The sequence below is a fragment of the Saccostrea cucullata genome, unplaced genomic scaffold, assembly GCF_032062105.1.
Source record: "Saccostrea cucullata isolate Sc308-1 unplaced genomic scaffold, CSIRO_AGI_Scuc_v1 ctg78, whole genome shotgun sequence".
Lineage (NCBI taxonomy): Eukaryota > Metazoa > Mollusca > Bivalvia > Ostreida > Ostreidae > Saccostrea > Saccostrea cuccullata.
In genome coordinates this window covers 852,846-867,339 of record NW_026940638.1, presented here as the reverse complement: position 1 = coordinate 867,339, position 14,494 = coordinate 852,846, and the positions used below count along the sequence as shown (strand labels likewise).

The 14,494-nt window shown below is 35.2% G+C and overlaps 2 protein-coding genes across 4 annotated transcripts in view; both read right to left on the bottom strand.

The window, feature by feature from the left end:
• LOC134255822 (uncharacterized) overlaps window positions 1–1,283 on the bottom strand; it is a 47,870-nt gene extending 46,587 nt beyond the window's left edge. The window contains exons 1-2 of one of the 2 annotated variants that reach the window (XM_062738370.1): window positions 1,081–1,283; window positions 485–638 (exon numbers count right to left, since the gene is read on the bottom strand). The gene's annotated coding sequence lies outside the window, so the exon portion shown is untranslated. Of the gene's footprint in view, window positions 1–484; window positions 703–1,080 lie in introns of those variants that run through there. The other variant, XM_062738371.1, reaches the window with a different exon arrangement.
• Window positions 1,284–4,650: 3,367 nt separating this feature from the next.
• Window positions 4,651–14,494, bottom strand: part of LOC134255876 (uncharacterized) — a 34,397-nt gene continuing 24,553 nt past the window's right edge. Inside the window, exons 12-20 of one of the 2 annotated variants that reach the window (XM_062738461.1) lie at window positions 12,019–12,123; window positions 11,684–11,851; window positions 10,460–10,586; window positions 10,038–10,206; window positions 8,350–8,485; window positions 7,847–7,957; window positions 7,432–7,544; window positions 6,853–6,952; window positions 4,651–6,167 (exon numbers count right to left, since the gene is read on the bottom strand). In XM_062738461.1, coding sequence (XP_062594445.1) covers window positions 5,964–6,167; window positions 6,853–6,952; window positions 7,432–7,544; window positions 7,847–7,957; window positions 8,350–8,485; window positions 10,038–10,206; window positions 10,460–10,586; window positions 11,684–11,851; window positions 12,019–12,123 — 1,233 coding nt within the window. In that variant the 3' untranslated portion in view covers window positions 4,651–5,963. The remainder of the gene's footprint in view (window positions 6,168–6,852; window positions 6,953–7,431; window positions 7,545–7,846; window positions 7,958–8,349; window positions 8,486–10,037; window positions 10,207–10,459; window positions 10,587–11,683; window positions 11,852–12,018; window positions 12,124–14,494) is intronic. The other variant, XM_062738462.1, reaches the window with a different exon arrangement.

The following is a 14,494-nucleotide window of genomic DNA, read 5'->3' as shown; positions in this document are numbered from 1 at the left end:
TAATAACCTTTACTGCCAATAAATCATCTTGTTTTGAGTAGTAGATTTAATTTAATTACCGGTATTTGATTTGTCCAAATTTTAATTTTTAAAATTCTTTTCTTTTAGCATAAATCTTTAGGTATCATCAGATTCAAAATCAGTGTCAAAGAGAAATGTATAACGAAGTCATACATTTTTGCTGTGCAGCTATGGACAAAACCAAAGGTTGTGATCATTTTAATAATACTGCGCATATCAAAATGAAGTTTTATTTAGGACAAATGCCAAAATAGATCAAACATACTTTTGTTGAAATCTATATTTTTAAAGATTTCATGCCATTGTGACATTACTTTCAGTTCCAGCCTCGCACATTGATAAAGCCGTAAACTACGACTGTTGTACATTTCCATCAATATTACTCTAACAACTGTCAAGATTAAAACAATAGATTATTAAGTGTGGAGTTACTGTAGTAACTAAACATAATATATATTCTTACCCTATTTAATAACAGGTCACATTAATCCCTAAAAGGTAGACTAGTGTTTTAGTTGATTCCTGTGTACTGTGGTCTGTTGATAATACCCTCCTCTAGATAGTGTTATCTCAGTCCTACTGATAACATACCACACTCCCAGCTTCCTGGTATTGACCTTAACGATTTACAGAAATTCACATCACAACAATTTCTTATCAAGCATGATTACTGAAGGTGCAACAAAATTGTACAATGCATGTGCTTTACTTTCTAAAATGTGTAACATAAACTTCTGATATTTCATTTGTGCAAGTTCTTAAACTTTCCTTTATTATGGTGCGATTACATGTACCGTACTACAACTTTTGCAGCTCGACTTTTTTCTGATTTCGTCTCCAATTTTTAATCATTTCATTTACATAGCTAGAATCTTTCTTACTCTTAAAACTTTCAAAATCAGTTTCAAAAGTACTTTGAGCTTCTCAGGTTAAGGCCAATTTAGTCCCACTTTGAACCAACTCATTTGGCCTACAGTATATTAGGGCTTTGTATGCCCTGATTTTCAAGATGTCGCCTGGAAGAGATTGTTACACATGCAGAATGTTTGAATTTCTTACCTTGACCTTAAAATCCTTTGATCTTAAAATCAACTGGGGTCTTTATAGGTCTTGGGGAGTTTTGGTATAATAATTTCCTTACAGGTGGATGAAGCCTTCAAGAGATATTACATGCAAACAAGTGTTACACACAGACAGAATGACAAACAGATGAGTGGACAGACAGACCAAAATTAATAAATTTCCCCTACTACTAAAGAAAGCAGGGAGGAAACAATTTCACTTGCTCATTGTGACCATGCACTGTCTTTGTCAGCTAAGTATACAGAGAAATTATACTGGTTCACTATATATGATACTCAAGCACCAATAAAATCATTGCTTGTTTTGATCATACCGAAAGTTTGACTGCAGAATTTTGAAAATTAAAATTACTTTGATGGGTCTTTTTTCATACACCCCCTGGCATAATATGAATCTAAAAAACCTGTCCTCTTTAATTCTATGTTGCTGTTTACCCAAATTTAATCCTTCAAATTGGTTCAGCCATCCCAATCCGTTTACCGTATATACTCGCCTATAAGTCGGTTTTATTTAATAATCTTGCATATCAGATGGACTAACCTCATATAAAACCATAATTTTAATAGCTCGCCTATAAGTCGGACAAAGAGTTTTAGACCAGAGATTAACTCCCCAAAAACCGACTTATAGGCGAGTATATACGGTATGTAATTGTTACATAATAAAATATATTCAAATCAAATCAAATATTTAAAATCACTCTATTTTTCATTCGTAAAATACTCGTATGTTTTACAACAATGATCATTTGAAGTTTATTGTTCAGGTTTCACCTAGTTTTATCCCTCATTATTATATTACTGAGTTAAGGTAAATCAGAGTCAAATGACCTACCTGGTACATATACTTGCAAGTGAAATAAAATTTTAACTGTACAAAAAAGTCATTTTTCATTAGAAATTTTATTGTGATATTAAGAAATTTTGCAAAATAGTTTAAAACAAAGCTTGAAAAAAAGTGCTCAAAACAATAATAATTCTCAACTAGAAACTCTTGTTGCTACAGCAACAAAGAAGGTCTTCCGTTCTCCTCTATTTATCTACATGAATGAGCTTTAATCTATGTTAAAAAGGCATATAATATTTTTTATGATTTCAGGAAAAAAAAAAACAGCCGGAGGAGTAACTTACCAAGATTCTTTACTTTAGACAATTATAGTCTTAATAACATGTACAAAAATCATTTTCAATTTTTTATCACTTCCTGTGTTACCCTATATTTTTTGCCCAATCTTCATGTTGTTTTATTCATATAAGTTTAGTGTCTTGATCTGTTACAGTTTAAGAGATCTCATAATATTATCTTTTCATTTTGAGGACAAAAAAATCACTTGACCGGAAGTAAATTTTTGAAAAGATATTTGAGGTTACTCTAGATATTTCAGTCTAAATAACATGTCCTAAAATCATTTCTAATGCTCTTCTTATCAAAAATATTTATGGGATAGTATAATACTAAATTTATGCAGTTTTTCTTTCATAAGCGGAAGTTGTCCATTTTGTTTCCAGTGGGACTGACATATTTCAAAACTACAAAAAAGATGCTATAATGTATAACTAAGAAAGATTCCATAAGAAAAGTTTTTATTCATTTGTTCACTTCCTGTGACAACCGGAAGTGACGGTGGACAATCTTTTCCTGACTAATTTTGCCTACACATCAAGATCTACCACTTGTAAAAGTTTGGTGTCTTAATCTCTTACCCTATACGAGATCTAGTTATGATAACTTCTCATTTTGAGTACAGGAAATCACGCAACCGGAAGTGAATTTTACAAAGATGTTTGGCGTTGCTGTAGACAGTTACAGTCTTAATAACATATCCAAAAATCATTACAAATACTGCATCTATAAAAAATATTTACTGGAAAGAAAAATACTCAAATTATAAAGCTTTTCTCTTATAACCGGAAGTTGTATTCTTTGTTTTCGGTATTACTGACTCATTTCAAAACTACAAATAAGATGCTATTATGTGATAAAAAAAATTTCCATATTAAGGAAAAGTTCAATTTTTGGACTTCTTTGATCACTTCCTGTGACGACCGGAAGTGACGACAGACGATCTTATCCCCCATGGAAATGCTAACTCATCAGGATATACCACTTGTCAAAGTTTGGTGTCTTTATCTCTTACTGTTTAAGAGATCTAGCTATAATAATTTCTCATTTTGAGGACGGGAAATCACACGCAATCGGAAGTGAATTTTAAAAAAAATAGTTGATGTTACTGTAGACATTTGCAGTCTGAATAACGTATCCAAAAACAGTTGCAAACACTTTATCTATAAAAAAAATATATATATTGGAAAGAAAATATTCAAATTATATAGTTTTTCTCTTATAACCGGAAGTTGTCGTTTTTGTTTTCGGTGGAGCTGATATATTTTGAAACTACAAATAACGCGCTATAATGTGATGCAATAAACGTTCAATAAAAGAAAAGATGAAATTTCCTATTTTTTGACCACTTCCTGTTATGACCGGAAGTAACGGCGGACAATCTTAACCCATATGTTTTTCCCTTTTCGTCAAGATATACCACTCCTATAAGTTTGGTGTCTACATCTCTTACCGTTTCAGAGAAATAGCTATAAGAACTATTCATTTTGAGGACAGGAAATCACGCGACCGGAAGTGAATTTTCCAAAGATATTTGACATTACTGTAGTCATTTGCAGTCTGAATAACATATCTAAAAATCATTTCAAAAACTTTATCTATAAAAAATATTTATGGGAAAGAAAAATACTGAAAATATGCAGTTTTTCTCTTATAACCGGAAGTTGTCGTTTTTGTTTCCGGTTGGACTGATATATTTCAAAACTACGAGTAAGATGCAATAATCTGATGCTAAAAAACTTTCAAAAAAGAAAAGTTGAAATTTTCGATATTTAAGAACACTTCCTGTGACGACCGGAAGTGACGGTGGACGATCTTAACTTAATTGGATTTGCCTACTTATCAAGATCTATCATCCCTGTAAGTTTGGTGCCTTAATCTCTTACCATTTCTGAGATCTCACTCGGATTAAATATTTTTGAAAAAAGCGGAAATCGGACATATCTGACGACCGGAAGTGAATTTTGAAAAAATGAAAAAAACGTCTCGGGGTATTTTCATTCTCTATCATCTCTGAAAATTTCAGGAAAATCCGTCCAGCCATCTCTGAGAAATCCTGCCGACAAGATTTGGGGAAAAAAATAATAATAAGAATAATAATAAGAAAAAACAGTAGAATCACTATAAGGTCTTCCGTCTGAAACGGAAGACCTTAATGACTAGAAATTGTTAACAACACAAAAGAACTATTCCATTTTATTACAAACAAATATGTAAACCAAAACAGATAAAAATGGACTTAACAATATAATGTTAAATAATTCTATTAAAATATAATTTTCCTATATAAATACAAAATTATAGAGAGGCAGTGGATTAAAAGAATTAAAAAATTGACAAGATAAAAATGTTTAACTAGAACAGTTCAAATGAGGGCCTCACGGAGATTCCTATTCCACTTAGAACAGACCAATATCTTATCACAGATGATGCAATAAATAATAAATCATTAAATGACGAAGCAGAAAATGGTAAAATAAAATACACATCTATTAGTGACATTTTATCAATTATTTTCATATAATGTGAACCAACTTTTCTTCAAATGCAAGAAATATCTGAAAGTTTTGCAACTTTCTTTCTCAAAAAATTCAAAGCAATAAATCATTAAATATTTTTAAGTGTAAATATATCTATGCATCATACTTCCTCATATGCATAAACTAAAAATAGAGACATTTCAATTTTAAACTGAGCATGGGCCACATCGCTCAGCTAAGTATCTTTGGCCATGTTGTTCTTCGCCAAATTTCCCCTTGTAAAACCTATTGTGACCCACCCTACCTCCTGGGGTGATGATTCAGATGATATGAAATCTACACTACCCCAAGACGCTTCCATATAAGTTTTAGCTTTTCTAACTCAGTGGTTCCTGAGAAGATTTTTAAAGATTTTTCTAACTTATTTCATTGTAAAACTTGGATTCACTGTTGTGGCCCTGCCCTAACCCTGAGGGTCAAAATTTGACCAATATAAAATCTATACTACCCCAGGATGCTTCCACATAAGTTTCAGCTTTTCTGGACCAGTGGTTCTTCAGAAAATTATGACTCCACCCTTTTCTTGATTATCTCCCTTGTATTCAGAAAATCAGAGTCAGGAAAGCTGACTTGAGCTTTCAGCTCTGGTGAGCTAACAATTGAAATATATGCTTCCAAAAAGTTGGTTTACAGCATTTACTTTCAAATGACGCACAATAAATATTAACAAGAATAGTAACCAAGTCATATAGGACCCCACAGAAGCCTTATATCTGATTCAATAATCTTGACCTTTCAAAAATTTGCCTTGATATATATTTTTCTCATTTTAACATATAGTAAATAAGTCTGCATGTTGAAAGAAATTTTGTATAATGACTATTTCATGGCACATAAAAATGCAAACATTTTTTTTTCTTTTTGAGCAATTGCATCTCTTAAATGTAAAAGCCATATCAATAGTTGTGTCACAGATTTGTAATATTTAAATTTTTTTGAGATTGATCACCATTTGTTTTTCTACATTTTTTACATTGTCATGAGCAATAGGGGAATACATTGTCTAATTAAGAAGGAAAATACAAATATGGCTGATTAGCAATATCTGCTTGCATTTTGCAATAAACAAATTCTGATCAAATATTTTGTAAGGATTTCTATGGAAAAACTTTCACTACATTTTGGTAAGCATATTTTCAGCCTAGAGGTTTTGCTCAAAACCCTGAAGGAATGTCCAATGGAATTTGTTTATTAACATTAAGCTGACTGGAAATAGAAATTTATAGCTCGACTGACATCATAATCAGCAGCTAATGCGAACTGAATGAGGTCATCCTCTGGTACGTCATCTCCAATCACAGCACGGAGGGCGGAGATACACTCAGCTAGCCGGGCGTGATCCGTGCCTACTCCACCGTACTCGTCAAAACAGGAGGAAGACGACGAAGAGGATGAATACCTCTATAAAGTAAAGACAAACTTACATGTATTACACTCACAGGCTTCCATAGATAGTCATCCTGACAGTATGGTCAATAACTTTTCAGAAGAAATCAAGTTGTGTCCATCTTCAGACTGATCATAACAATAATTTGAACTCACAATTCTAATGAAAACTAATTTTCAAACCCTTTGTTGAAATACGTAATTATAAAGTATTTTGACAAATGTAGTTGTATTACCGATTTATGATTTTTGGATCAAATACCTAGAATGTCTTAAAATTATTCTGTTCTTCTTTAAGTGCATTCCACGCAAAGTTCATGCCATGCTTAAAATTCTTTGTAATTTTCCAATATCTTATGTAAGCAAACACTTTAAACAAGAAACAGTAAAATTATAACTCTCTCAAAAAAACAAAAATAAACAAGAACAATTTCTTTCCCACCACCTTCATGATGAAGGGCCTGTACAAACAGGTATTGGGTAAAGAGCCTCTGTCTGGCTCACTTCAGACACCTGACCTGAGTCACCTGTTGTACAGACCCTGGGGTATAAGTAAGACTTACCCTGCTGCTGACCACCTGTCACCTGTCCTGAGTCACCTGTTGTACAGACCCTGGGGTATAAGTAAGACTTACCCTGCTGCTAACCACCTGACCTGAGTCACCTGTTGTACAGACCCTGGGGTATAAGTAAGACTTACATGTACCCTACTGCTCGCCACCTGCACCTGACCAATTATCTCCCCATCCTCCTGACTAGATAAGCTGCTGGAGTCAACTCTACCACTCCCCACAACATCACTGAAAAATAATACATTATCTCTTATCTAAATCTGGAAATTTTACATGGAATTATTTTTTTTTCTTAATTTGGGTGAGTTAAATTGTTATGTTAATTTTTAAGGGCTTCTAAATTTTGCAAATTTCCATCATTGCTAAAAATAAAGAAATAAGGAAATAAAAATTCCAAGAAATTTTATCGATAATGCATATATATATACATGTACAATATATCCCAAAAAAATTTTCTATTAGTTGACGTAAAAATCAGTCCATAGTTTTTCCTTTCCCTTTGCATTTATTCAGAAAACTTATTTTAATTTAAGTCAGCCTGCTTTTGTAACTAGAATTTTATGTCTCTTCAATCCACACATAGTTAAGTTGACAAGATAAACAAAAGCAGCCTTTAGCATTTATGCAAATTATCCCCAAACATACTGATTGATCACATTATAAAACTAAAACACTAGACAGTACACACAAAGAAATTAAATAAATACCCTTCCTCCTTTATAACGTCCTCTATTTCTGTACGGAGGTGTGGGGGCAGTTGGCTAAAGACTTCACCATTCTTCATATCTGGATGGTTTCCAAGGTAACTCAAAACATTGTCCTAAAAAGGAACAAATGATCATCACAATATCATTACTTCCTTACATGAAGTGTAGTTATTTATTACCATCTGGCTTCAAACTAAACCACTTAGAATGTTCTGATATACAAAAGACATGCAAATTTCACATTTCAGAGATATTCATAAAACTTCTTTCTTGACTGGAACTAGTCAGAATACTACGGAGGCACTTAAATTGTACCCTGAGAATTTTTTTCTGGAACTAGTCAGCAATACTAAGGAGGCCCTAACCTTGAGCACTTTTTTCTGAAACTAGTCAGCAATACTAAGGAAGTCCTTACCTTGAGTACTTTTTTCTGAAACTGGTCAGCAATACTGAGAAGGTACAAAGCCGTGTCACCATCTACATGGTGTAGTAAGATCTGCTCACACACCTGACCAAGGTTGTTCACCTGTAATATCAACAGCTGATTAAAGTAACATAATTATAAAATACCGGGAATATTTGCATGGTGAGATATAATATAGGATCTCCCATGATTAGTATTTGGATATGATTTTTATCCAACGAGTTGTGTTTTTTTTTTTATCTCCGAGCCTTGGCGAGCCAGTGCAAGTTTATTGTAAAATTCTTTGTAAACTGTATGAAAAAAAATTCAGGAAAAAAAACACTTAACAAATTTTAAAATGTAAATCTGTTATCTTTTTTTGGAATTCAAGCATTTCTCTACATTTATTTTCTGAATAAGCTCAATAAATTCAGCTTTTTAATAATATATCGATGGATAGATATACTTCTTCCTTGTTCATGCAATAACTCAATTCAAGCTTTCAAAAAAATCACCTCATATCTATCTGCCAAGGTAAGTAACTCTGTAAGTTGATCGGTGGACAAAGACTCAGACTGAATAGCACCACTGTACAAAAACTCAATAAACATGCTGAAGATCTCGGGGTTTGTATCATGTATGGTTATTTTTCTGCAACAATTGTTCATTAAGAAATTAAAAAAGAAAAGAATTGCTTTCATTAAACAAAGAAGAATTTTTTTTAGTTCTCAATTTAAAATCTGATAAAGAAATAGCCATATTTATTTTTCATTAAATTTTTTTTTTCTCCAATAAAAATCACTTCATGCCAGTATTTATTTTCTGCCATAAATAAGAGAGCCAATATCTTATATTTAAAATATCTGTGGATTTTTTCCTTCATAGCCTCCCTCATCCCACTGAGTAAAGCCCTTGAGAATCCCTTACACCAGGCTTATGTTTCTCTCACTTGTCTATGGACTCCCTCATCCCACTGAGTAGAGCCCTTGAGAATCCCTTACACCACGCTTAAGTTTCTCTTACTTGTCTATGGACTCGTTTATCCCCCTGAGTAGAGCCCTTGAGAATCCCTTACACCAGGCTTATGTTTTTCTTACTTGTCTATAGACTCCCTTATCCCACTGAGTAAAGCCCTTGAGAATCCCTTACACCAGGCTTATGTTTCTCTTACTTGTCTATGGACTCCCTCATCCCACTCAGTAAAGCCCTTGAGAATCCCTTACACCAGGCTTATGTTTCTCTTACTTGTCTATGGACTCCCTCATCCCACTGAGTAGAGCCCTTGAGAATCCCTTACACCAGGCTTATGATTCTCTTACTTGTCTATGGACTCCCTTATCCCACTGAGTAAAGCCCTTGAGAATCCCTTACACCAGGCTTAAGTTTCTCTTACTTGTCTATGGACTCCTTCATCCCCCTGAGTAGAGCCCTTGAGAATCCCTTACACCAGGCTTATGTTTCTCTTACTTGTCTATGGACTCCCTCATCCCACTGAGTAAAGCCCTTGAGAATCCCTTACACCAGGCTTATGTTTCTCTTACTTGTCTATGGACTCCCTCATCCCACTCAGTAAAGCCCTTGAGAATCCCTTACACCAGGCTTATGTTTCTCTTACTTGTCTATGGACTCCCTCATCCCACTCAGTAAAGCCCTTGAGAATCCCTTACATCAGGCTTATGTTTCTCTTACTTGTCTATTGACTCCCTCATCCCACCGAGTAAAGCCCTTGAGAATCCCTTACACCAGGCTTATGTTTCTCTTACTTGTCTATGGATTCCCTCATCCCACTCAGTAAAGCCCTTGAGAATCCCTTACACAAGGCTTATGTTTCTCTTACTTGTCTATGGACTCCCTCATCCCACTCAGTAAAGCCCTTGAGAATCCCTTACACCAGGCTTATGTTTCTCTTACTTGTCTATGGACTCCCTCATCCCACTCAGTAAAGCCCTTGAGAATCCCTTACACCAGGCTTATGTTTCTCTTACTTGTCTATGGACTCCTTCATCACACTGAGTAAAGCCATGAGAATCCCTTACACCAGGCTTGTTTTCTTACTTGTCTATGGACTCCCTCATCCCACTCAGTAAAGCCCTTGAGAATCCCTTACACCAGACTTATGTTTCTCTTACTTGTCTATGGACTCCCTCATCCCACTCAGTAAAACCCTTGAGAATCCTTTACACCAGACTTATGTTTCTCTTACTTGTCTATGGACTCCCTCATCCCGCTGAGTAAGGCCCGTGAGAACCAGTTACAGCGGGCTGCCAGGATGACACAGTGGGCAGGAATCTGGTGAATTTCTACATCATGGTCATCCTCCTGTCTCTCAATAGGATCTCCATGAGTGTGGTCAATCACAATGTCTCCCATATCTAAAAGGCATCAATCATAATAATCACAATTCCTTATTTTACATAAATATTTTAATCCTTGAAATAGAATTTTTAAATTGGAGCCCCCTAAAACTTACAAAGGGGCTTTCCTAATAAATAAAGATACATGTATGGAAACAACTTCCATTTTAAGAAGCTGCAATGTTTGATTATAAGTTATGTTAATGATTAGAAATCTTTGTAACAAGTCTGAAAGTAATATGCCAAAATGTGAGGTCAACTTTTAACTGACCTCGAACAAGAATGATTTCAAAGACCATGTCCGTATTCTGTTTCTTCCTGAATAACTCCAGCGCATTCTGAGCTAGCATACATTTTTTGGATGGAGGAGGAATGCACAAAGATTCTACAGAACTTAACTGAAGTAGATAAAAGTATTTATTAAGATGCAATCATTCATAATAAGAAAACATCTAATTTCTATGTTTAAATTTTCAACAATAAATTTTCTAATTCATTAAAACATTAAAACTTCACTTGAAACTTTTTCTTGATATATGGATTTATAAAAAGCATTGTAAATGAAGCCTGTGTAACTGTTTTAAACATTAGATCTTACCATGACATACTTGGTGTCTACTATGGATGTAGTCTCTTACCCTGACATACTTGGTGTCTACTGTGGATGTAGTTACTTACCCTGACATACTTGGTGTCTATTGTGGATGTAGTCACTTACCCTGACATACTTGTTGTCTACTGTGGACATAGTCACTTACCCTGGCACACTTGGTGTCTACTGTGGATGTAGTCATTCGACATACTTGGTGTCTACAGTGGTTGTAGTCACTTACCCTGGCATACTTGGTGTCTACTGTGTATGTAGTCATCCTGACATACATGGTGTCTACTGTGGATGTAGTCACTTATCCTGGCATACTTGGTGTCTACACATACTTGGTGTCTATTGTGGATGTAGTCACTTACCCTGGCATACTTGGTGTCTACACATACTTGGCGTCTACTGTGGATGTAGTCACTTACCCTGGCATACTTGGTGTCTACTGTGGATGTAGTCACTTATCCTGACATACTTGGTGTCTACTGTGGATGTAGTCACTTACCCTGAGATACTTGGTGTCTACTGTGGATGTAGTCACTTGGTGTCTACTGTAGATGTAGTCACTTACCCTGACATACTTGGTGTCTATTGTGGATGTAGTCATTTACCTTGGCATACTTGGTGTCTACTGTGGATGTAGTCACTTACCCTGCCATACTTGGTGTCTACTGTGGATGTAGTCACTTGGTGTCTACTGTAGATATAGTCACTTACCCTGACATACTTGGTGTCTATTGTGGATGTAGTCACTTACCCTGGCATACTTGGTGACTACTGTGGATGTAGTCACTTACCCAGACATACTTGGTGTCTACTGTGGATGTAATCACCACTTACCCTGGCATACTTGGTGTCTACACATACTTGGTGTCTATTGTGGATGTAGTCACTTACCCTGGCATACTTGGTGTCTACTGTGGATGTGGTCATATCTCCCTTGTCCCATAACCCCAGAGCTGCCACTGTGGCTGTGAATTCTTCTTTGTTGACCAGTTTTACCATCTGTTCTATACTACTGGAAAGTGTTGACTTGTAGCTGCGTAGCTTGTGTACACCCCATGCCTGCATAATGAATTTATCAGGTTTTCTCAATTTTCTTCTTCTAGTGCTACATGAGTTATGATTTCAGTTAAGATCCAAAGTTTGGCTTTGTAACCCCTAACATTTAGTATATGTACAATATAAGGAAATAAAAATACCTGTAATTTTTTCTACCATAAATAACTTACTATTTTAGAGGAACTCAGTTTAAACATATACTTCCATTCTTTCCATTTGTATTTTTCCTCTAAAACTAGAGCTAAGTGCTGCATGCGGTCAACAAACAGAGGAGCCTACAATATAAAGCATCAAGGTACATGAATAAATGCACTGAAATCTATCAAGCTCAGTACAGAAGTAAAACTTAACCTTATGCCCATGGGTCACAGTGCTAACCTGAGTCAGCAATTCTTTAAATGTATAAGAAAGTAAAAGTAACATCTTGTCATCTCTAACAAAATCCATGAAGTTAATAATATTAATTTTAAGTATATTTTAGACTCTTGATATTTTAATATTCCTTTGAATTTAACTGGAATTCACAGATTTCGCTATTAAAAAATTAAGATAAATATTCATATCTTTTAAAAATTCCTATTAAGAGAAAATTGAATTGTTTTTTTTTTCAAAGAAAATGACAAAAGTGTGTTTTTCAAGTGCAGTGACACTATCAATGTACTGATATATGTGTAGCCTGTTTAAGTATCACTACTAAGTCAAAAACGTACTGACATTCCCATTTTTTACTGACAAACTTAGAAAATTACTGACAATGTGCTGTCGTTACTGTAAAACTTAGACAATTACTGACCTTTTTACTGCCGGTGTAGCATAATATTTTGATACCGCGATATATTGAACCCGGGTTCAATATATCGCATAATATTTTGAACCCGGGTTCACTTTTTCGCTGCGATATATTGAACCCCCCTATAAAATATTGAACCCCCACCTTTTTCATTCAAAAGGGAAGGGGTTCAAAATATTATGGCCATAAAATATTGACTCCCCCTGCCCTTTAGATTTTAGAGGGAGGGGGTTCAAAATATTATGGCCATAAAATATTGAGTCCCCCTGCCCTTTCAATTTAAGAGGGAGGGGGGTTCAAAATATTATGACCATAAAATATTGAGTCCCCCTGCCCCTTAAATTTTAGATAGAGGGGGGGTTCAAAATATTATGGCCATAAAATATTGAGTCCCCTTCCCTTTCAGTTTATGAGGGAGGGGGTTCAAAATATTATGGCCATAAAATATTGAGTCCCCCTTCCATTTTAATTTTAGAGGGATTAAGAAAGAGGGGGTTCAAAATATTATGGCCATAAAATATTGAGTCCCCCTGCCCTTTTAATTTTATAACGAGGGGGGTTCAAAATATTATGGCCATAAAATATTGACTCCCCTTATCTTCTTATATAAAATATCGACTCCCCCTGCCCTTTTAATTTACGAAGGAGGGGGGTTCAAAATATTATGGTCATAAAATATCGACTCCCCCTGTCCTTTAAATTTAAGATAGAGGGGGGTTCAAAATATTATGACCATAAAATATTGAGTCCCCCTGCCCTTTCAATTTAAGAGGCAGGGGGGTTCAAAATATTATGGCCATAACATATTGAGTCCCCCTGCCCTTTTAATTTATGAAGGAAGGGGGTTCAAAATATTATGGCCATAAAATATCGACTCCCCCTGCCCTTTTAATTTATGAAGGAGGGGGGTTCAAAATATTATGACCATAAAATATTGAGTCCCCCTGCCCCTTAAATTTTTGACAGAGGGGGGTTCAAAATATTATGGCCATAAAATATTGAGTCCCCCTGCCCTTTCAATTTAAGAGGGAGGGGGTTCAAAATATTATGGCCATAAAATATTGAGTCCCCTTCCCTTTTAGTTTATGAGGGAGGGGGTTCAAAATATTATGGACATAAAATATCGACTCCCCCTGCCCTTTAAATTTTAGACAGAGGGGGGTTCAAAATATTATGACCATAAAATATTGAGTCCCCCTGCCCTTTCAATTTAAGAGGGAGGGGGGTTCAAAATATTATGGCCATAAAATATTGAGTCCCCTTCCCTTTTAGTTTATGAGGGAGGGGGTTCAAAATATTATGGCCATAAAATATTGACTCCCCCTGACCTTTTTATTAATAAGGAAGGGGGTTCAAAATATTATGGCCATAACATATTGACTCCCCCTGCCCTTTAAATTTTAGAGGGAGGGAGGTTCAAAATATTATGGCCATAAAATATCGACTCCCCCTGCCCTTTTAATTTATGAAGGAGGGGGGTTCAAAATATTATGGCCATAAAATATTGAGTCCCCCTGCCCCTTAAATTTTTGACAGAGGGGGGTTCAAAATATTGTGACCATAAAATATTGAGTCCCCCTGCCCTTTCAATTTAAGAGGGAGGGGGGTTAATTCAAAATATTATGGCCATAAAATATCGACTCCCCCTGCCCTTTTAATTTATGAAGGAGGGGGGTTCAAAATATTATGGTCATAAAATATCGACTCCCCCTGTCTTTTAAATTTTAGACAGAGGGGGGTTCAAAATATTATGACCATAAAATATTGAGTCCCCCTGCCCTTTCAATTTAAGAGGGAGGGGGGTTCAAAATATTATGGCAATAAAATATTGACTCCCCCTGCCCTTATAAGTTTAT